General features: G+C 38.1%; 1 protein-coding gene across 2 annotated transcripts; it reads right to left on the reverse strand.

Moving 5' to 3' along the window:
- Positions 1–4,906: 4,906 nt before the first annotated feature.
- Positions 4,907–15,151, reverse strand: spi1b (Spi-1 proto-oncogene b). Of its 2 annotated transcripts, XM_061742223.1 has the most exons (6): positions 14,795–15,151; positions 14,166–14,253; positions 12,817–13,013; positions 10,616–10,681; positions 10,097–10,247; positions 4,907–5,546 (listed from the first exon to the last, which is right to left on the reverse strand). In XM_061742223.1, the coding sequence occupies exons 1-6, from the start codon at positions 14,834–14,836 to the stop codon at positions 5,233–5,235; spliced, it is 858 nt and encodes a 285-aa protein (XP_061598207.1). In that variant the 5' UTR covers positions 14,837–15,151; the 3' UTR covers positions 4,907–5,232. The 2 variants fall into 2 exon arrangements, with proteins under 2 accessions (XP_061598207.1, XP_061598216.1); XM_061742232.1 differs by lacking the exon at positions 10,616–10,681.
- Positions 15,152–22,096: the final 6,945 nt, after the last annotated feature.

Raw genomic sequence — 22,096 nt, forward strand, 5'->3', positions numbered from 1 at the left:
AGAGCTTCCGCCATTTTTTCATAGTGGTGTATCGCGTCATTCAGGCAGCCAATCAGCACAGTGCCTCATTATCATAGCCTCCCCGCCCACTCAGAATCCCACATACAGTGGGGAGAACAAGTATTTGATACACTGCCGATTTTGCCGAAGTTTTCCCACTTGCAAAGCATGTAGAAGTCTGTCATTTTTATCATAGGTACTCTTCAACTGTGAGTGATGGAATCTAAAAAAAAAAATCCAGAAAATCACATTGTATGATTTTTAAGTAATTTGCATTTTATTGCATGACATAAGTATTTGATCACCTGTCAACCAGTAAGACTTCCGGCTCTCACAGACCTGTTAGTTCTTCTTTAAGAACCCCTCCTGTTCTCCACTCATTACCTGTATTAACTGCACCTGTTTGAACTTGTTACCTGTATAAAAGACACCTGTCCACACACTCAATCAAACAAACTCCAACCTCTCCACAATGGCCAAGACCAGAGAGCTGTGTAAGGACATCAGGGATAAAATTGTAGACCTGCACAAGGCTGGGATGGGCTACAGGACAATAGGCAAGCAGCTTGGTGAGAAGGCAACAACTCCAGCGCAATTATTAGAAAATGGAAGAAGTTCAAGATGACGGTCATCTCCCTCGGTCTGGGGCTCCATGCAAAATCTCACCTCGTGGGGCATCAATGATCATGAGGAAGGTGAGGGATCAGCCCAGAACTACACGGCAGGACCTGGTCAATGACCTGGAGAGAGCTGGGACCACAGTCTCAAAGAAAACCATTAGTAACACACTACGCCGTCATGGATTAAAATCCTACAGCGCACGCAAGGTCCCCCTGCTCAAGCCAGTGCATGTCATGGCCCGTCTGAAATGAATGACCATCTGGATGATCCAGAGGAGGAATGGGAGAAGGTCATGTGGTCTGATGAGACTAAAATAGAGCTTTTTGGTCTAAACTCCATTCCCCGTGTTTGGAGGAAGAAGAAGGATGAGTACAACCCCAAGAACACCATCCCAACCGTGAAGCATGGAGGTGGAAACATCATTCTTTGGGGATGCTTTTCTGCAAAGGGGACAGGACGACTGCACCGTATTGAGGGGAGGATGGATGGGGCCATGTATCGCGAGATCTTGGCCAACAACCTCCTTCCCTCAGTAAGAGCATTGAAGATGGGTCGTGGCTGGGTCTTCCAGCATGACAACGACCCGAAACACACAGCCAGGGCAACAAAGGAGTGGCTCCGTAAGAAGCATTTCAAGGTCCTGGAGTGGCCTAGCCAGTCTCCAGACCTGAACCCAATAGAAAATCTTTGGAGGGAGCTGAAAGTCCGTATTGCCCAGCGACAGCCCCGAAACCTGAAGGATCTGGAGAAGATCTGTATGGAGGAGTGGGCCAAAATCCCTGCTGCAGTGTGTGCAAACCTGGTCAAGAACTACAGGAAACGTCTGATCTCTGTAATTGCAAACAAAGGTTTCTGTACCAAATATTAAGTTCTGTTTTTCTGATGTATCAAATACCTATGTCATGCAATAAAATGCAAATTAATTACTTAAAAATCATACAATGTGATTTTCTGGATTTTTTTTTAGATTCCATCACTCACAGTTGAGGAGTACCTATGATAAAAATGACAGACTTCTACATGCTTTTCAAGTGGGAAAACCTGCAAAATCGGCAGTGTATCAAATACTTGTTCTCCCCACTGTAGAGAATGAGGTTAAAGAATGGGATGTTAAAGACATGGCTCAGAGGCTGAATTTCTAATTTATTTAGCACCCAGATTCCCCCCTGTGGTAAACATAGTTTCACTGGAATCAATAACTTAAATTATTCTTGTCAAAGCTACATTACAACCTGCAAAATTAAACTGAAATAAAAAATATTGAACACTTACTGCAGACAATTAATGAGTGATTTAGAGATGTGATTGGGACTGTGGCCAAAAATGATTACTCTGTATGCTCTAGATTATATCAAAAAATACATCTATTAAGAATTAATCAAATCTATTAAGAAATTACCAAATAAAGAAATGTATTGACCTTTAATGTCAATAAAAAGATCTGTGTTGCAGAAGGAAAGCTGCAGATGTGTTCTTTGAAGCCTCTAATTATGTTCTCTGTATAATTACAATAGATATGGTCCAATGACAAAGCACCAATGCTTTAAATTTTGAGACATGGACTTTGCAGCTCAGAGACTTTCAGTGCTTGCCAGTTAACTGCCTCGCTGTCTCTGTGTAAGAGCTTGGCTCTACTGAACAGACCAGTACTGCTTTATGTCCCTGACTTGCACATGCACTTACAGATGACACTGCACAGAAGTCTGTCTATATATGGACAAAATAAATGAACACTGAACTTTTATGTGTGCAGACTAGAGAGTTGAAAATCCTGCAGACTGTCTGCCCCCACAATGGACGGAGAGCAGGCGCGCACAATGTGTTGAGATTCAGAGTAAGGAGGGATTTGTGTACATATTCCAAGGGGCTGTTGCCCTAACCTGAACATGGCCCCTCACAAACCCCCCAGCCCTAAATTTCACTCATCAGGATGTAATAACATCTAAAAGTTGTAAAAATAATTTGCTACAGGTAAATTTAGCACATGTAAATGCAAAAACTAATGGAAACAATAAAAAAAGAATAATGAAAACAAAGCCAGCTATTATTGTAACTATTTAAAGCACGTTTTTCCCACTTTGAGCTGCACACTGCTATCTAGCCAGGAAGTTTGATTGTAAAAGATAAATACCTTGTGTGACTTTATATCAAGAGTTCCTCATTTAATTGCTTGTTATCGACATTAGACATTCTGTACTTCTGTCTTTGAAAAAATATTTTGAAACCAAAAGGATTGAAAACCATAGTTTTAAAAATAAAATCTCAAGTTATTTAAAATTAAATACCTATAAGCTGATATAGTGTTCAACATGTAAAGCTCAAATTAAAAGCAAATTTGAGTATCTGGAAACTTGTAACCTATATATAAATCCCTTACATAACTTTAACTTGAGATAGGCAGATAATTTCATTGGCCATCAGCCTCTCCAGTTTATGAACTGCCGCTTTTGGGGTTATCACCATTTGTGAACTCTTTCACAGTATTGCAGACGCAATACGGTATACTTTGTACTTATCATTGACAATAAAATTTGCTTTTGGTTCGTTTACATCCAAATGAAACTGCTTCTGAGAAAACACCTTTGCCGTGGTATTAATTTGACAATAGAAAATAGTTGTTGAATATTTCGGTCATAATGCTTGAGCTGCTGGGCTGAATCCAAGGCTTGAAAGACACCATGGCGTTTGCTCCGAGTTCGAGAGCGTACCCGGCAGCTTGTGGCTCAGCTATGATGTGCACTATTGACAATATTGTGCAACGTGATGCAAAAGAGACAACTTTTTTTTAGTTTGTAAAATACTTGCAGTGACGGTATTCAGAAATGACCTGAACGACTTATGCTAAAAGATTAATATTAGTTAGATTAGTACATAATATCTAACACGGTTTCGAAGGCAATTTTTTTTTTAACTGGTTATATGCAACAAATTCATGAGCTATGTTGTGCAGTAAATGTTGTGCAGTGAAAATAGCAAGGTATCATAATACAAACAGTAATAGTGTGTTTTTTATCTAATTTGAAAGACGTTAAAATAGACTAGACAGTAAAGCCCACGATGGACAAGCCACCTGTCCAGGGTGTACACCTGTCTTTCATTGGCACCCCGCGACCCTGAATTGGAATAAGCAGGTATATATGATGGATATGATGCACATGCCGGTGGTAAACTGTTGTCTTTCAGTGCAACAGCAGTGACACAATGAACAGCACTCATAAGGTTGCTGGATCAGTGTCCGAAAGTTCATTCAACTGTTGAACTCTCCAAATAGTTTTCAACGAAGGAGTCCCTTCATTGTGAGCCCGGACCAGTGGAGCACACAGTGACTTGGGGGTGGTTTCTCACTCAAGGTGCAATACACTAGATTGATCAGTGCTACACTGTAACCTTAGCTTTAGTCTAACCTGTCTTTTCTCTGCCGCTGTACTGTAACTCCTAATTTACTCTTGTGTGTTTATTATGTAAAGCACTTTGAATTGCCTCTTTTCTGAAATGTGCCATACAAATAAACGTGCCTTGCCTCATGTTAAGAAACGATGTCGATAGCATGATGGGAAACTACACCCAACACACTTGATTATTCATTTATGTAATTATTTTTCAGTAAGTGTGAAGCTGAGATACATGTTTGAAGTAGTTTCAGCAAAAAATTAAATCTACTGCCACCGCTGATTAGAAGTATAAATCAGCTAAACCAGTGGGATGGTCATGAATGTGACCATTCACCTGCTAACGATGTTCGTGACCTCTGACCATGTATTGATTTTTGGTTCTGAGCCAGACCGAGCTGCTACTCTACCTCTAAATGTGTCAAGGTATGTCAATCAAACGTTTGGATTATGTGGGTTTCATGAAGATTTAATTTGGTCTAATGCCAACATTATAAGCAACTTGTGTACCAGAAGCCACAACAACCAAAATCATACATATATTTCCCTCCCTCTAAAGGGGCAGCTCAAGGCAATGAGGGGGAAATTGGCTGTTGCCTGGGCAACAACTGTGTCTGTGCAGGGCTTTGACAGCAAGTACAGAGTGACAAGCAGCCGCCAAGACTAACCTCAAAGTTCCTCATAGTTTACCAGTTGTTTCTGAGAAAGAGTGAAAAATAAGATCTATAAACCTGACACTATTTATTTGTGCAAAGTTTTTACCTCTTCCTCTTTTGGAGTGTTGTCACTTATGTTAGTTGAAATCACCTCCAAATGACCCTTGCAAATTTTAAAATACATATTCATTGATGAAATAATTTTTTTTTACAAACAGTCCTTGGTCAAACAAAGGTTAATTTATTTGTACAATTTAATTTCCTTTATTGTAAATACATTTAGCATGTAGGACAGTGTCTTACCTAATCATAATAGATGCTCAAAGTTCGGCAGGTTGGCAATTTTAAATATCAACTTGTAACGTCAATAGGCTATATACAAACACAGTACGCAGTAGATTAATGCACAGATTAAGAGAATGTGTCTCTTTCAACACAAGATATGCCAAACATATTAGGAAGAAGGGTTTCTCTTCAAGAGATTCATGCCTTTAATATAATGCTATTTGCCGGATGAGCAGAGTTGAAAAAGTATCTACAGTTGCCCCAGAAATGATTCCCTCTGCCTAAATGTATTGTTTTCTCTCAATATGACTCTTCCCAAGAACTTCATCACTGAACTGGTATGTCAGCTTCTTCTTGATCTTTTTCACCTCTCCAGTTTTGCCATAGTTGCGTAAGGCACGAGCCATCTTCTGATATGTCATTTTCTTGCGGTTTCCCTTCTGTATCCCCCAGCGATGTGCGAGTGCCTCCTTGTGTTTGGAAGAAAACTGGAATGTCCCTTTTTCTCTGTCAACCCACCAGATACTGTCCTTCATATCACCATTCCTTAAAAGGTCCAGCAGGAACTGGTACAGACGGATCTTCTTCTTACTGCCTTTGGAAACAAGAAAGGGAGGAATTGTTAAAAATATTTCATCCGTTGCCTACAGATTGAATTGAAAGAAACAAATGGCTATTTTAAATTAACCAGTGCTTACAGTAACCAAAGTTTCACAAAATACATTCATTCACTTTCATAATTGTTAAAATTAAAATATACCACAGATAAGGTTTTATGTATAAGGGTGCATTCAAAAGAGAGGTACCACCATATTCACAAAAATATACAAAAAATGTAATGTAAATATTTAAAAAGTGGTGTAAATTATGTGCAAACTACTAGATAAAAGTAACTGCTGATTGACACAGACATTGCTCAGGCTGAGCCGGTCGTGTCAAATTCTAAATTGGCTTAAAGAGATGATTCGGTGGGTGTTAGGTAAGTGCAAAGCAAACTGCAGTTAAATTGAAAGAAAAAAGGAAACCACCGCGAATTATAATTCCACTGACAAAGACGCTCTCAACCCACAATGAGTCAACATATTCAGCAAACATGCGACTGCGTGTCACAGTCATGCAGATGCGCAAAATATCGCCCTGCAGATCTCTGACAGGGAGGCATCTCATTAGAAGGTGTCATTCTCTTGGAACACAGCCGGTGCTGGTTTGGCATTCGAGCATGAAATTCAGCCTTGGAGGAAAAGTTCATGTTTATTTATGAGAACCCTCCCTATCTTTTTTATGGTCCACTTTCACTGAAGATGCAAGACCAGCAGTTTTGCAACCCATAGCCTATCCTTAAAGTTAATCTTGTCAGCAGAACATAAAGCTGACATAACTCTGACAAAGCTCCTACATCTAAATGCCAGGAAGGCCACGTTCAGCCATTATTCAGAAAGGGGTCTTTATAGAGCAGCTAAACTTGCAGAGCTTAAGGAACCTTAGCAGCTAACTGACAGATTAACTGACATTACTTGGTGCTGCTCATCATTATCTCCACTATGGAAGAAATTGCAATTACCTAGAACAATACATTATAGTTTAAAAAAAAGGTTGAGTGGGGTGTAAAAAGACAATAGACACAATGAACACGAGATGTCTCTTGTTTTCTAACTTCTTGGCTTCTAACTGTAGATGGGACTCCATCAAGCCGTTCAGTAATGAGTAGCTAATGTAGCTACTTCAGCAAATGATAACTATGGGACTCTTTCATCAACCCCTGAGATACAAAGGTATATCCACAAATGTGACTTCAAACTTTATTTAAAAAAATGAAGCCTTGTGTTAACTTTGTCTAGAGAGGTTGTCAACATCTCTGGGCTCGGAGGAACCTGAGATGACCCATTCTAAAATCCAGGCTCTGTGATGGGATGGGGTTTTATCATGGATGATGGCGAAGGTCATTTTCACTTCAGTGTTAAATATGCAGAAAAGTCTGACATCCAGTAATGTCCATGTAATTATTAATAAGAGAATGCAAAGCTGCATTCGGGGGGATTGTAGTCTCTGATGTGCTTCTTATTGCAGGATGATCAGATTAATTCTAAAGTTGGTCAGTAAACCCTGAAGACATTAAATATTCTCTGTGTGAAATTGATAACTGTACCCTAGAAAAGGCATGGCCAATTTGGACGCTTCGCCATGAATCCATAAGCTGTTCTAACTGGTTTGTGCATTGTCCAAATTTTCCCCTAAAATGTACACATTTAGTGAGGATCTCATTCTGAACGAGAGCCTGTGACAATATTGAACAAACGCTATAGGAACATGACTTTGATCGCATTATGTTGTGTATTTTCTCAGTATTTTATCAGATTAACTTGAGATTTATTTTCTAGTAATTGCCCTCTTTCACCATATTGCATTTTGTGGACGTACGTCCAATGACTCGTCAAAAAACAGGAAGTGGATGGTTGTGCCGGGTGCACGTGAAAAAAATTCATTAGAAGTCACCTGTTTGTTCCAGGGAGGTAAATTCATAGGATCCCTATTCACACATCCCTTTCACAACGAAAAACATTTCATATACATGAACATGTATTCTATTCAGAAGTCCATTACTCTGTATCTTTGAAAATATAAAATCCCAACTCAGTGTCATGATTTTGACATACTTTTTCCAATTGAGTTAAAACTCAAGACAGACATTACACACCCTGATCTCATTAAGTTATTTGGATCAAGTCAGCCAAACGGTACACATACAGTGAATATTTTACATTTTAGACACTAGACACTTTTTTTGGACTGTTTGGCCAGCAAGTCTTTCTGTGCGGAGTTTGCATGTTCTCTCCGTGCTTGCGTGGGTTTCCTTTGGGTACTTTGGCTTCCTCCCACAGTCCAAAAACATGTATCTTTGGTTCATTGATGATCCTAAATTTTCCGTAGGTCTGTGAACGTCCATGTATAACTGTTTGTCTATATATGTGGCCCTATGATGGACTGGCGAACCGTTCAGGATGACCCCTGCCTCTTGCCTGTAGGGAGCTGGGATGGGCTCCAACAGAACAGATCCCTGTGACCCTGTACAGGATTAAACTGGTATAGAAAATGGATGAATATATTGTAAAGATATTTGACTCAGTGTTATAGTCATGGTTTCTATGAAAAGTTGGTAGATATGCCTTTAAGACACCACATGTTATGGGGGAGGTCCCAGGGGATTGTGGCTGCTGGTGGTGCCTGTTCCCAGATATTGATCTTAGATCATTGAGACTTTGACAGGATATAATAATGGTAAATGATAAATGGCTTACACTTATATAGCGCTTTCCAGCTGTACTCCTAACTCCAAACATTCACCCACACACACACACACACACATTCAGACACCGGTTGTCGGCAGAGCTGCCATACACAACGGCGCTGACCGGGGGATTCAAGGACACAGGCGGAAATAGGGTTCGAACCACTGACCTTCAGGTTCATAGGCGAACGCTCTACCAACTCACCATTCATAACCATTCATACACATTATCACCGGTGGTGGTAAGCTATGTTTTGTAGCCACAGCTGCCCTATAGACTGATGGAAGCGTGGCTGCCATATCGCGCCAAACAGCCCCTCCGACCACCACCAACATTCATACACATTCAAACACATTCACACGGGGCAAGGTGGGTAAGGTGTCTTGCCCAAGGACACTATGATTGTTAAAACACGGTCATAACGCCACCTGCAGACAACAGGAAGTCATGGACTCCTTCGCTTAAGTATTCGGTCCCAGTAGGTTGCCTAGAATCAGCTCAATTTTGGCCAGCAAACTCTTAACACCTTAAAGATGCACCAGAGTGAGATTTTTATTAAATGTGGTTGCTACGGCAACATGATACATGCCAGGAATAACAAAGTTATGATTTAGGATCTTGGAGTGACTAAAATCTTGTGAAATTTTACACCCTCATCAGAATTAATAAGAACTTGAAATTTGTTTTGGTATGTGCATTGTCCAAATCTTCCCTTAAAATGTACACATGAAGTGAGGATCTCATTCTGAATGAGAGCCCATGACAATATTATATGAACTCTATAGGAACATGATTTTGATTGCATCATGATTTATTTTCGAGTAATTGTCCTCTTTCACCATATTGCATTTTGATGCACGTCAAATGACTGAAACAGGAAGCGGATGGTTGTGCTGGGTGCACATGAAAAAAAAATCATTAGAAGTCAGCTCTGAATCAGCACAGATTGGGCCAGCATAATCTGAACACCTTAAAGATGCATTAAATGTGTGAGATTTTTATTCAATGCAATTGCTAGGGCAACAGGTTACATGCCAGGAATAAATTACGTTTGAGGAGCTTGGGGTGTTTTATACACTATTTTAAACACTAATCAGAATTGAGAAGGACTTTTTTTTTTCGGTTTTTAAGCAGTCCCCACTGTGTGAGTCACCTACATGCACCAAACTCACTTGCTGTTATTTGGCATAATGTGTTGAGACTTGAAATTTCATACAGTTTGGCATTTGTTGAGGATGGGTGTGTCATGTCTGCAGTGCGTGCAGTGGAAGTGTGAGGGCCTGTTATCGCTGCTAGCGGCTATATTTACCAGAACCTCTGTTCAACTCTGTTGTGGGATGACATGGCAAAAACACAGTGATAAAAGCTTGATAATTTGGAATGATTACAGGTTTGAAATGCTGGAATAAAAGAAATTAAATTAGATGTTAAATGTTCATTTAAATGTACAATCATTTTTTTTTAGATGTTAAATGTACATTTTTTTTAAATATATTTTTATCCCAATTTTTTTCCATTTTATCACCCAGTGTTAAGTCAGTCCGGAGCTCAAGTATCCTCCTTAACTTGAGAAGTGAACAGGCTGCTTCTTTTCACCAGACAGGGTGTCGCTTCTCTGGCCGGACGTAGCGCATGGAAGGATCACGTTATTCCGGCCAGATCCTCCCCACCCCATCGGCCGCCACGGCTGGCCAGAGGGGGCAGTATAGCCCAGGACTGCTGCATGTTTTTGTGAGGGTAGCTCACATTAGCTACCCAAGGGAACATGGGGAGTGTCATGACTGTCAATGCATGTGATGTGTCTTGTGTCAGTAATCTGAGTGCACGCATAACATTAAATGGTAATTTGGATCCTTACCCAGTTCTCCTGGTGTGATATAAGGGGCTCGATCATTTAAGCAGTCCTCATCAGACACCTCTAGTGGGGGACTTCTCCCTCCATGATCCTCATCATCTGAGCTGCGCTGGGACACATGAGGGGCATATACGGTCCGAGGGAAGAACGGCACCTACCATGAGGATCAAAGGTAATTTGGTTGAATCAGTCAACATTAACAGTGTTGCTCAAATTAAAGTCCCCCACACCATTTAGACAAAGAGAAATACTCTATACTATACTATATATTCAAGTATTGTACTTCAAAAAATGTCCAATAGCATCACTAATGTTAGCAATCAATGAGGCTACTACTCGGTTTCCAAATAGGTTGACACACTCATGAAATGTAAATAAAAAAGGAAAAGAACACATTTCAGCCCATGGCCCTATATTAAGGACCAAATTTAAGCTACCCAAAAGCTTGGGGCCTCAAGTTCATATTCCACCAAATGTTTTAATTGGCTCACACATAGCACCCACTTCAACCTATTATTATACCATGCTGTTGATGCTTTTGTAGTAAGTGCAGAATTTGTTGTGGCTGGCTCCGTCCTGCTTAAAAATCTGAAAAAAAAGAAGGTATGCATGGCAGCATATGTTGATTCAAACCCTCTCCATATCTTCAGCAACAGGTAACACATAATATGGGTAACTAAGCTCATCTACTCCAATGGACTGGATGAGCTCAGCCCTGGACTTTATTCAGATCAAGTTATCATTAACATGAACTGTAAATGCATGAGCAAACATATGCAGGTTTCTCCCCGCTGTGAGTGAAGAGTGTGACAAACTTTTCTCTGCATGAGCTGTGATGTGTGGACGCCGCTGTGTGTGCATGCAGGCCGAAATTTTCTATATCTATTCACAGCATCTTGCAAGTAAACAGTGAGTTCTGGTTTGCTACACTTGACTTCCGTAAGAGAGCTGTCAAGTTATTCTCACACTAGTGGATTAACACCTTATCTTGTTTTAACCCCCATAATGTACACACATTGCCATCACACTGTAAAAAAAAAAAGTTAAAAAAGGGCAGACCTTTTTTGCACTGACAGTGCAAAGGCCCTATTGCATCTGTAGGAATTTTTTTTTCTCGTTTTTCTTGTTTTTATTTTTCCGATGTAAATGAGGGCCTTTTTGCACGCAAGCCAGACCTGGCGAAAAATTTGATATTTCATGGTTTGCATTAATGGACGTGCCCTAATGGCTCAACAGCGCCCCCTAGAAAACTTCGTGCCTCAAGCCCCACAATACGGTTTGACGTACATGCACGAAAATCGGTACGCACCTGTATCATGTCACAACTTAAAGAAAAGTCTCTTGGTGCCATGGCCTAAACCGAACAGGAAGTCGGCCATTTTTAATTAATCGTGTAATTTTGGCACAATTTATGCCATTTCTTCGGCCGTTTCTTCGCCCAAACCGTAACGTGCACCCAGGTGTGTTATACATCAAAATGTGCGTCTTGATCCTGCAACGATGGGCATTACTTTTCTCAGTCAAAAGCTTTACCGTGGCAATGATAGACGCCAAAAAGCGCGCCCCCCCTTCATCTGATTGGTCCATATTTGATAGTTCCTACTTTCTGCCATAACTTTTGAATGGTTTGACATAGAGAGTCGTGGGTGGTGTCATCAGACTCGTTTTTTTGAATACCTGACCTTCATTGGCATGAATTAGCCCCGCCCCTTCTTCTGATTGGTCGATATTTGATAGATCCTATTTTCTGCCATAACTTTTGAATGGTATGGCATACAGAGTCGTGGGTGGTGTCATCGGACTCGGTTTTGAGTCTTTGGCCATAATTAGTGCAAATTAGCCCCGCCCCCTCTTCTGATTTGTCGATATTTGATAGTTCCTATTTTCTGCCATAACTTTTGATTGGTTGATTGGAAGTTGAATGCACTGTTACTCCTATTGTACTTTACTTATGAATATATTAACATATATTAACATCATATTAAAATTTAGTGTAATTGTATTTTTTTTCATATTTGAAAACTTTGGCCTGAACATCGTAATTTGAGCATCTAGCAGATAGCTGGAAAAAAAAACTACAGGGTTTATACAAAGTACAGTTTAGAGTTTGTAATGTTGGCCCTCACACAATGCGAGAGGGTGAACGTTTCATACTGAAAATGTTGACGTGGTTAGACATGCTGAACATAGATGTTGTCCAAAACCAGATGCCTCTGTTCTAGTTCAATGGTTCACAAATGGAGAGTTGAGGCGTGGAGATGTGACTGTTAGTGAGCTTAGCTGAGTCGTCAAAGCCTATTCAAAGAAAACTTTTTTTAAACAAAAAAAAGTAAAACTAGCTAAAATTAAAGTGTTTTTTGTAACTCACTAAGATTCACTTCCCAATTTTTGTCAAAAGGACCTTTTAAAGGACCTTCTTGAATCTTCTCTCAGAGTCAAATTATATTTTGGGATTTAAAAATCTTGTGGACATGAGAATAAACATCTTATAACACTTCTATATAAGATTTTCTGTCAGACAGCAAATGTTTGTGTCATAGTTTCAACCACCTACTGACTGTATGTCATCACACAGAGAGCCTTGTGACTAATTGGGATTTATCAGTCATTTAAGTATTACTCAGAAGTCATCGTCAACATTTAGCAATGCATTATAACACAGAATCCATGTTAGTCTTTAAATGCAATATTTGATTTAACTAGTAGGTGAGAGAAGGACCTACTGGCTGCTGCAACACATGTGGATGAGCACCAAGACTGGAATCGAGCAGGTTTTCTGGGTCGTATCGTATGGTGTCGTGTCGTATGAGGCCTGGTGGGTGGAGGGCTTGTACACTCTGCAGCTCTGTAAAGTTGCTCTCTTGGAGGTTTTCAAACTCTGCCGGGTGCACATGAGGGTGAGGGTGGTAGTCCCAGTGATCTAAAAAAGAGACGATGGAAAAGCCACAAAATGACCAAGGCCTTTTGTTGGCTCACTCTATCACTCCTGTCAGCATTTGCAGTTGGCACCATTGCAGAGATGGACAAATGTTAATCATAGACACCAATTAAAACACAAATAGAGTTGGTGAAGACACAGTAGTCATTATATTATAAAAAAAATTTAATAGTCAAAAGTAACTAGACTTAATGAAGAACTGCTCACTCATGATGCCTGAATTTGTATTAACAGGGTGAAGTAAGGTGAAGAATTCAGCATTATTCGCCTTTCTGTTGCCACATAAGCAGTGTTGCCACAGCCGTCAAAGCTGAATATACATTCTTAAAGCTGTCTTTTTCATTGTTTTTTTCCTTCCATTTCAAAAAATTAATTCAAGAACCAAATTAAAAAGTTTGGCGAATAAGCTTTGCATATTCAATAGGCGTAACATGTTTTAGATTCTATACAAAAAAGGGTTGCCTGTCTTTCAAATATAAATTGATGCAAATTATATTGTATACTCTTCAAAATATATATATATATAGTTTAAAAGCCATTAATTTATCAATATTCAGCACATCATTTTTTTTAAGAAATGTTAATAGGTTTTATTTATAGATATATATGGAAAAAAATCTGACAAGCAAATATAGCAGATATTTTTATCACAAGCTCCCACACCCACAATCCAACTCTGTATTTCGGCTGTTTTGGGGCAATATACAAAGTAGATTACAAGAGAAAGTAAAGCTCCTCTCATGTATCAACAAAACCCCATGGGGCAAAAGTTGTTCTATGTCTGTAGTTGTAGCAGCCGAAAGAAAGGCATCTGTTTCCTGTGTTCCATACACCCTAATGTGGTGCGCTCCAGCTGCACCCACAGCAGTCTTTTTATGAACAATAAACCAGAAAAAATGTGCTTTACCACATTCGGACGTACACGTAAAATGTTAAAATGAACGAATGATTCACTTTCTCTTATTCCAAATAAAAATTAAGATTGGTGTGAAAATAGGATAATTGAAGTTGAGTGTAGGACATGAAATTGAGAGATTTATTATCATTTGTTACAATTCTAAAATACAAAGCGCTTTAAAGGCTCATTAAATTTAAACTCACATCAGACAAAATCAGTGTTGACATGAAACTCACCTGCCTGGATGTCTGCATCTAGTACATATGGATTATAGTACTCAATTGGATGCCTGTAGATGTCAGGCTCATACATTTCATCTGTGTGCTGCAGAAGCAAACAAAATATATAATTAGAATAAATAAAAAATGGCAAGTACTTTTCTTTTACATCATGAAACAAATCTATAGTCTTGAATTGAGTTTATGGTAATGCCAGCACACATTATATCCTCGTCCATCTGATTAAACCTTTTAATTTAACAGAGTAACAGTCACTATCTGTATTTTATAAAAAATTTACATTGGCTCCATTTTTTTTACATTTAAATTAGATGAGGCACATTAGACGTATTGGAATAAGGACAGAGTATTTTCTTGCCTCCGTAGTTCTGAAACTTTCAAGAACTTTTGAGTTTCGTTTTCATGTTGCCCGTACTAAAGACTTACAGTTTGTGTCCTGTGTTCATTTTTAAGTGGAGACCACAATAAGTCACATAATTTCAAATACTGTCTGTCATCCATTCTTGTAACAATAAAAGCTTTCTGTAATATTTGAAAACAAACTAATCAAGGAGCAGTTTCAAGCCTCGGCTGGAGGAAAGTTTCCAGCGGATTTACATACAAATAATGAAATAAATCCTACTTACAGGAGGGATGAGGTAGCTCTCCATTCTGTATGGATGCAACATGGAGACCTTTTCTCCAGCAGACCGAATCTTGTTGGCAAAACGCTCTCACAACCTTTCAAAACTTTTGCGGCACCATTGCACAATGTTTCAAAATTTCCTCTCACCCAACGAAACCAAACGAATATTTCCCTCTCTCTTATTGTATAGAATGAGCTTTTGGCCTTAGCTTCTGTAAGAGGCCTTCAGCTAAATGAAATAAACAAGGACCTGCTGTTTGAGAGTAAAATGAAAAAGGAACTTTTAACTTCTGTAAAATGTGTGTGGGTGGGAGCAGCAGAGTGTGTCTGCTAAAGGTTCCTGGCCATTGATGATTTGTCAGAGGAGACCATGAAACTCCACATTTATCAGGGTCTATATACTGTCCCCTCCCTCAGCAGCCAATCATCATTGAGGGCTTTCCTCAATGACAGTTTCCTTCTCCCTCCAGCAGATATCTTACAGGTGATTAACATCGGCAACAGTGAAGAGCTATGGAGGTAGATTTGTGTCCTAATTATTCAATCAAAAAAAAGATTGCTTCAATCAAAAAATATATTTTCAATTAAAAGAAAATCACTTCAATCAAAAAAAAAATGATTTCAATCAAAGAAAAAAAGTGTTTGAATGCAAAAAAATATTTGAGACTCAAAAAAATGCATTTGAACACTGTTTTTCTTTGATTGGAAATGTTTTGATAGAAGTTTTTTTGGTTTGAAGCAACTTTTTTGATTGAAGTAGTTTTTTTGTGTTTGGGCCATATTATGGGTTGGACATTTGTGTATTTATCATTTAATCAAAAAAGGAGTTGCTTCATAAAGAAAAAAATATTTTCAATGAAAAAAAATCACTTCAATAAAAAAAAAAAATTTAAATCAAAGAAAAAGTGTTTGAATAAAAAAAAATATTTGAGACCCAAAAAAATTGCATTTGAATACTTGATTTTAAGTGATTATTTTTTGATTGAAGTGAAAAAAGTTTTGAAGTCTTTTTTTTTTTTGATTGAATCATTTTGACAAAAACATCCCGCAGGGAGCGGATGCTTCCCCATTGGTCAGACCATAGGGTCAGACATGTCAGACACAAAAAAACACTACTTCAATCAAAAAGGTTGCTTCAAACAAAAAAAAAACTTCACTTCTATCAAAGAAAACATTTCCAATCAAAGAAAAACAGTGTTCAAATAATTTTTTTGAGTCTCAAATATTTTTTTGCATTCAATTTTTTTCTTTGATTGAAATTTTTTTTGATTGAAGTGAGATTGTTTTTAATTGAAAATATATTTTTTGATTGAAGCAATCTTTTTTTTTGATTGAATAATTAAGACACAAATCTACCTCCATAAAGAGCTTGATAGCATTTGCAAGTATAGCTTTTGAAAATATTTAGTCACTTTAAAAATATGTGAACAACTTTACTGCTTTCCATAAACACTGTGCATAAAAAAATTATTCAAACAATTAACTTTTGACTAAATTGGGAGAAGTAGCATCGCAAACTTCTGTAGACCATTTTTAAATGGGAATATGGTTTTTAATTATGCTAAAGTGGAAAACTTTAAACAAAGTCATATAAAGAAACAAACAAAGTGAATAAGGGAATTACCTTCGGCCCAGTTTTTATTTTATTTTTCTTGTTGCCATGCGGTAAATTTCAGGTCAGTCTCCAGCAACTCCCATTCTGATACACACAATAACAGTGAGCAAGAAGATTCAAGATTTTTCCAGAAAAGTTTATTTGAAAAGTTTGCTTTGATTACAGTACATGTTTACAAAAGGAAGACCGGCTTCCATTTGACAAAGCATGTCAAATGACTGTATTCACATTGTGTATGACATACCTGCCCCGCACACCAGCATCTGCCCAAACTTTGACTGCGGACCTGAAACCTGTGGACTGAAACTGTACTCAAAAGAGCCTGGAGTGAATTGTTATGCAATGACCACAGAGAGAAAATGAAAACACAAAAAGATCATTGGCTTGCTAGCTGTTTTCTGATTAAATTGATTATAAATTGATGTTATACTTCCCTAACTTTAACAATCACTGATGATGATCTGACCCTTACCCTAAACCTTCTCCAGAACAAATTTTGAGCCTAAACTAAAACCACACTTCAACACTGAAAAAGCCATTTAAATAAGTAGGGTTTGGCATCCTGGCATCCAGGCCAAGCCAATTCCTCATTCCAGTAACACCACCACACGCAACACACACACACACACACACACACACACACACACACACACACACACACACACACACACACACACACACAGCTGGAAGATAAGATGAAGGTACAGTCTGCATGCTGTAAATGGAGATTATGATAATCAAACTGAAAAGATACTGTCTGCAACCATTCCCCCTGAGGGTTTGAGTGGCCTTTCTGTCAAGCAGTACAGTAAACACGGAAACTAAAAGAAAATGATTCGTTTTCATTCACTGGTGGACTGGTGTAATTACATTACAATAAAGTATTTGATTTGACATCAGGGCAACATTACAGTTATATGTTGGAGGCAAGCCATGGCAACTGTAACAGCTGAAAATAAATGCATATTTCCTTGATGGTGAAATAACTGCTGAATAGTACAGTAACCGTGTAGAAGTGTATATTATTAGTCGTGCCTGTTTAAGAGGAAGAATGCAGCATTGTGATAAGGCAGTAATCTGAAAATATTACTTCTGAGATTAAAATACTGAGGTTATCTTGATCTCCTAAACTGGGGTCAGTCGGGGACCTGAAATCAACGTACGAAGCCAAATTTTCTTTTAAAACACACAAACTGCAACAGATTGTGCTTATGGTGACGTTAACAAACAGTGTGTGCAGATTTGCATTTTGAAGTTTGTTCTTTAAAGCTTGTTATGTGCATTACAATTTAAAAGAAGTCTTTGTTTGGAAAGCTGTTAAAAACCACAAAGACTGTGGCCAAGCCAACCCCCCCGAACTAGATTCTGTCTTAATCACAGCTGCCAGAGCACAACCAATAACATATACAGTGTCATTTTAAGATAATATTAATACAAAGAGCATTGCAGCAGGAGCTAGAACTATTTCTATCACAACTATTTTTAATGAAGTCAAAATGTAGGGGGGTTTCTCATGCACAAAAATTACCAAAAAGGGATTCACGACATGAACACTGTTAATGTTTTACTGAATAAAATTCAACTTCAAGTACAATCATATGCTAATTTAATATTTCAAAAATAAGATATGTTGTTAACTTGGATTCAGTCATAGATTTATAGTAAAAGGTGATGCAGAGTGTGAAAAAGTACAGTGTTAAATAATGTATATTGAGTCTTCAATTTACTTATACTTTTAAAGTAAATACAATAAAAATATACTAAATGATTTCAATACATGCATCAGCATATTTCTTTAAAAATGTGAGCTATTAATCCCTTCATGTAGGAAAAGTGAAGACTTGGTTTAAAGTCAAGTAAAGTCAAGGTAACAACTGGTCAAACTCTCATTGCGGTCCCCGCTGAAGTTTTGAGGTTTACACACACTCTGGATTTCCCATTTTTACTTAATGCAGGATTTCAACTTGTCAAAAATATAGTGCCTCTTTTGCTGCAAAATTGTTTCACAATTCACCACAAGTCTTTAGTTTAAGGCAGGACTGCAGGCCAGTTTAGCACCTAGACTCTGTTTTTATGCTTTTTCATTATAAGCACACCATGTCTGCATTGTCTTGCTTAAATGAGAAAGACCTTTCCCAACAATGACACCACTCTGAGTGCAGCATATTGGTCCAAATCTTTTTATATTGTTTTGCAATAATGGTCTACATGACATGTAAGTTGTCTGCGGTATATGCACAGATGGGCCCACATAACATTAACGATGCTGTCTTGAAGCTATGAGCTCACCACATGTATGTAGCGTCTTTGATTTGCCAAGTTGTTGTACGCAGAAGGTAGCAGTTTTTCTATAAATTGTTTATATTACCTGTATATTGTAGGTTTTTTCTTTGCATGGTGGAGTTTCAACGTGCTTTGTGGATGTACAGAGGGTTGCAAAAGTATTCACCCCCCTTGAACTTTGTGACCTTTTGCCACATTTCAGGCTTCAAACATAAAGATATAAAACTGTAATTTTTTGTGAAGAATCAACATCAAGTGGGACACAATCATGAAGTGGAACGAAATGTATTGGATATTGTGAGGTTGGATGGAGAGCGTTTGTGAACAGCAGTTTTCAGTTGTTTCCACAAATTCTCCATTTGATTCAGGTCTGGACTTTGACTTGGCCATTCTAACCCCTGGATATATTTTTTGTGAACCATTCCATTGTAGATTTTGCTTTATGTTTTGGATCATTGTCTTGTTGGAAGACAAATCTCCGTCCCAGTCTCAGGTCTTTTGCAGACTCCATCTGGTTTTCTTCCAGAGTGGTCCTGTATTTTGCTCCATCCATCTTCCCATCAATGTTAACCATCTTCCCTGTCCCTGCTGAAGAAAAGCAGGCCCAAACCATGATGCTGCCACCACCATGTTTGACAGTGGGGATGGTGTGTTGAGGGTGATGAGCTGTGTTGCTTTTACGCCAAACATAACGTCTTGCATTGTTGCCAAAAAGTTAGATTTTGGTCTGATCTGACCAGAGCAGCTTCTTCCACATGTTTGGTGTGTCTCCCAGGTGGCTTGTGGCAAACTTTAAACAACACTTTATATGGATATCTTTAAGAAATGGCTTTCTTCTTGCCACTCTTCCATAAAGGCCAGAATTGTGCAGTATACGACTGATTGTTGTCGTATAGACAGAGTCTCCCACCTCAGCTGTAGAGCTCTGCAGTTCATCCAGAGTGATCATCGGCCTCTTGGCTGCATCTCTGATCAGTCTTCTCCTTGTATGAGCTGAAAGTGTAGAGGGACGGCCAGGTCTTGGTAGATTTGCAGTGGTCTGATACTCCTTCCATTTCAATATTATCGCTTGCACAGTGCTCCTTGGGATGTTTAAAGCTTGGGAAATCTTTTTGTATCCAAATCCAGCTTTAAACTTCTCCACAACAGTATCTGGGACCTGCCTGGTGTGTTCCTTGTTCTTCATGATGCTCTCTGCGCTTTAAACGGACCTCTGAGACGATCACGGTGCAGGTGCATTTATACGGAGACGTGGTTACACACAGGTGGATTCCATTTATCAGCATTAGTCATTTAGGTCAACACTGGATCATTCAGAGATCCTCACTGAACTTCTGGACAGAGTTTACTGCACTGAAAGTAAAGGGGGTGAATAATTTTGCACACCCAATTTTTCAGTTTTTTATTTGTTAAAAAAGTTTGAAATTTTCAATACATTTCGTTCCACTTCATGATTGTGTCCCATTTGATGTTGATTCTTCACAAAAAATTACAGTTTTATATCTTTATGTTTGAAGCCTGAAATGTGGCAAAAGGTCACAAAGTTCAAGGGGGGTGAATACTTTTGCAACCCTCTGTACGTAGTATCCAATTGTATTTAATAATAAAAGTTTACCTTTTATTTGTGTCTGTTTTAAATGCAACCATTTGTGGGCCCTGAGATCACAACCACTCACTGTGCTTTTAAGACATGTAAGGTAATTTCCATGGATTATTTGAAATTTTTCAAGTTTATTTAAATACTGTTGATGTCAAAAAAATCTTATTTTTAGTCTAACATTTTCCTTTCTTCATGGCTACTATATACAGATCTAGCGTCAGATCCAAATTTGACAGAGGAGTTTAACAAAAACACCACACAGTGTTTCTCTTTTTTTAATAGATACATATTCTTTGTATTTTTTGCAATGAAATAACAGGTTTAAATGCTATTTTCAATATTTCCACAATATTTAAGCTTTTTGGGCCATGAATATACAGTAATTTAAACTGTTAACAGCATAACATGTATTTTTTATTTTATCTTTGACTATTTCCTTTCTCATTCAGACATTGCTGAATGTCACAAAACCAGCGTGTTCCTCTACTTTGTTACTGTGATAGCTTATTGCGATAAAGTCTGCTTTTATAATTGTACCACTGTTTGTTTTCATTGTGGCCTGGGAGATTAAACTACTTGCAGCGCACATGCCCAACAAAAGTGACATAGCCCACTCGTAAATAAGGAACTGCAACTTGTCTTTGAGATTCACTTCCTTGATGATTGCATTTAAATGAATCCATATAGGTGGCCTATGGTCAGGATGATCCACGTTTGGCTGGGGGAGCTAGTTGCAATGACATGTTTTACTCTTGCGTTTTAGTTGGTGGCCTAGAAGGTTGCATCCTTTATTGTTTAACTATTGTGCCAAGAAAACAAGCACGTTGTCCTGCGTAAATGGCAAAGCACTTCACCGGTTTCAGGTGCTGAACTTAAATCTCCTCTAAGTTTTGAGTTTCTTATGAGATCTCACAGAAAACATCCAGACACTGTTAATAATGTTAATGAAAGTTGCATTGCCAACACTTATGGTTTAGAATATTGTGAAAGACAAAAAAAACAACAAAAACAGATGCTGTCAGATAACACTTTAGCCTTTATTACACCAACATTTTTTTTTTGTTTGTTTTTTCCACAGAGCTCAGAAAATGTACAAGTCAGCCACAGCAATGGTCATAAGCTCTTGTTCTTTATTTCTTATGATGAATAAATAAGTAATTACAAATTTGACTAACTCTTGTTGAGCACAGTTAAGCCTTTCACTTTTATTTTCTACATTCTGCCTACAGATTGCAACATCTCAAAAACAACATATAAACATCATCCTGACAGATCACATGCAATTGTGTTTCTGAAATATTTCCATTTGTCATATGCACATGATTAAAATTGGCTTTGACTAAAATTGCTAATATAAAATCGGACATCGTTTTAGTCCTTTCTTACTTGTCCTCACAGAGATTTACTACTTAACTGGCAACTCACTTCGAAAAATCAGACAATGATTACAATTCTGAGCGTATACGATTCAAACTTTTACCAGTTATTGATGATTCAATTCTTAAATTAAAAACATAAAATCTTGTGAGGGTATGTTTTTAAAAGGCTTACAAAAATATTTTTCTAGAAATTTTTAAATATGGTGCTAAAACCATTGATTTCTATCCCTCTGAAAACATGAAGCAATAACCACCAGAGACTTCAAGCCTACTTCTATTGTGAAAAACTGACTTTGCTAACATGCATATTAATATATTTCAAATTATAACAGTTTGGAGCATTTAGAAAAGGTTGATACAGTGTGTGTGTACTGGTCCAAGTCTGAAAAGTAAAAGCTCACATTTGTTATATCAGGTTGAGATGGA

This window comes from Cololabis saira, chromosome 2, assembly GCF_033807715.1.
Source record: "Cololabis saira isolate AMF1-May2022 chromosome 2, fColSai1.1, whole genome shotgun sequence".
Taxonomy (NCBI): domain Eukaryota; kingdom Metazoa; phylum Chordata; class Actinopteri; order Beloniformes; family Belonidae; genus Cololabis; species Cololabis saira.

Bases quoted from the DNA above. Each gene is read 5' to 3' on its own strand.
- spi1b (XM_061742223.1), bottom strand. From the start codon at position 14,836: ATGTTGCATCCATACAGAATGGAGAGCTACCTCATCCCTCCT. The intron at 10,682-12,816 runs GTAGGTCCTTCT...CTTTTTTTTCAG, and splicing joins CACATGTGTTGCAGCAGCCA to ATTTTTAAGCAGGACGGAGC. The intron at 5,547-10,096 runs GTAAGGATCCAA...TTGTTTCCAAAG, and splicing joins TATCACACCAGGAGAACTGG to GCAGTAAGAAGAAGATCCGT.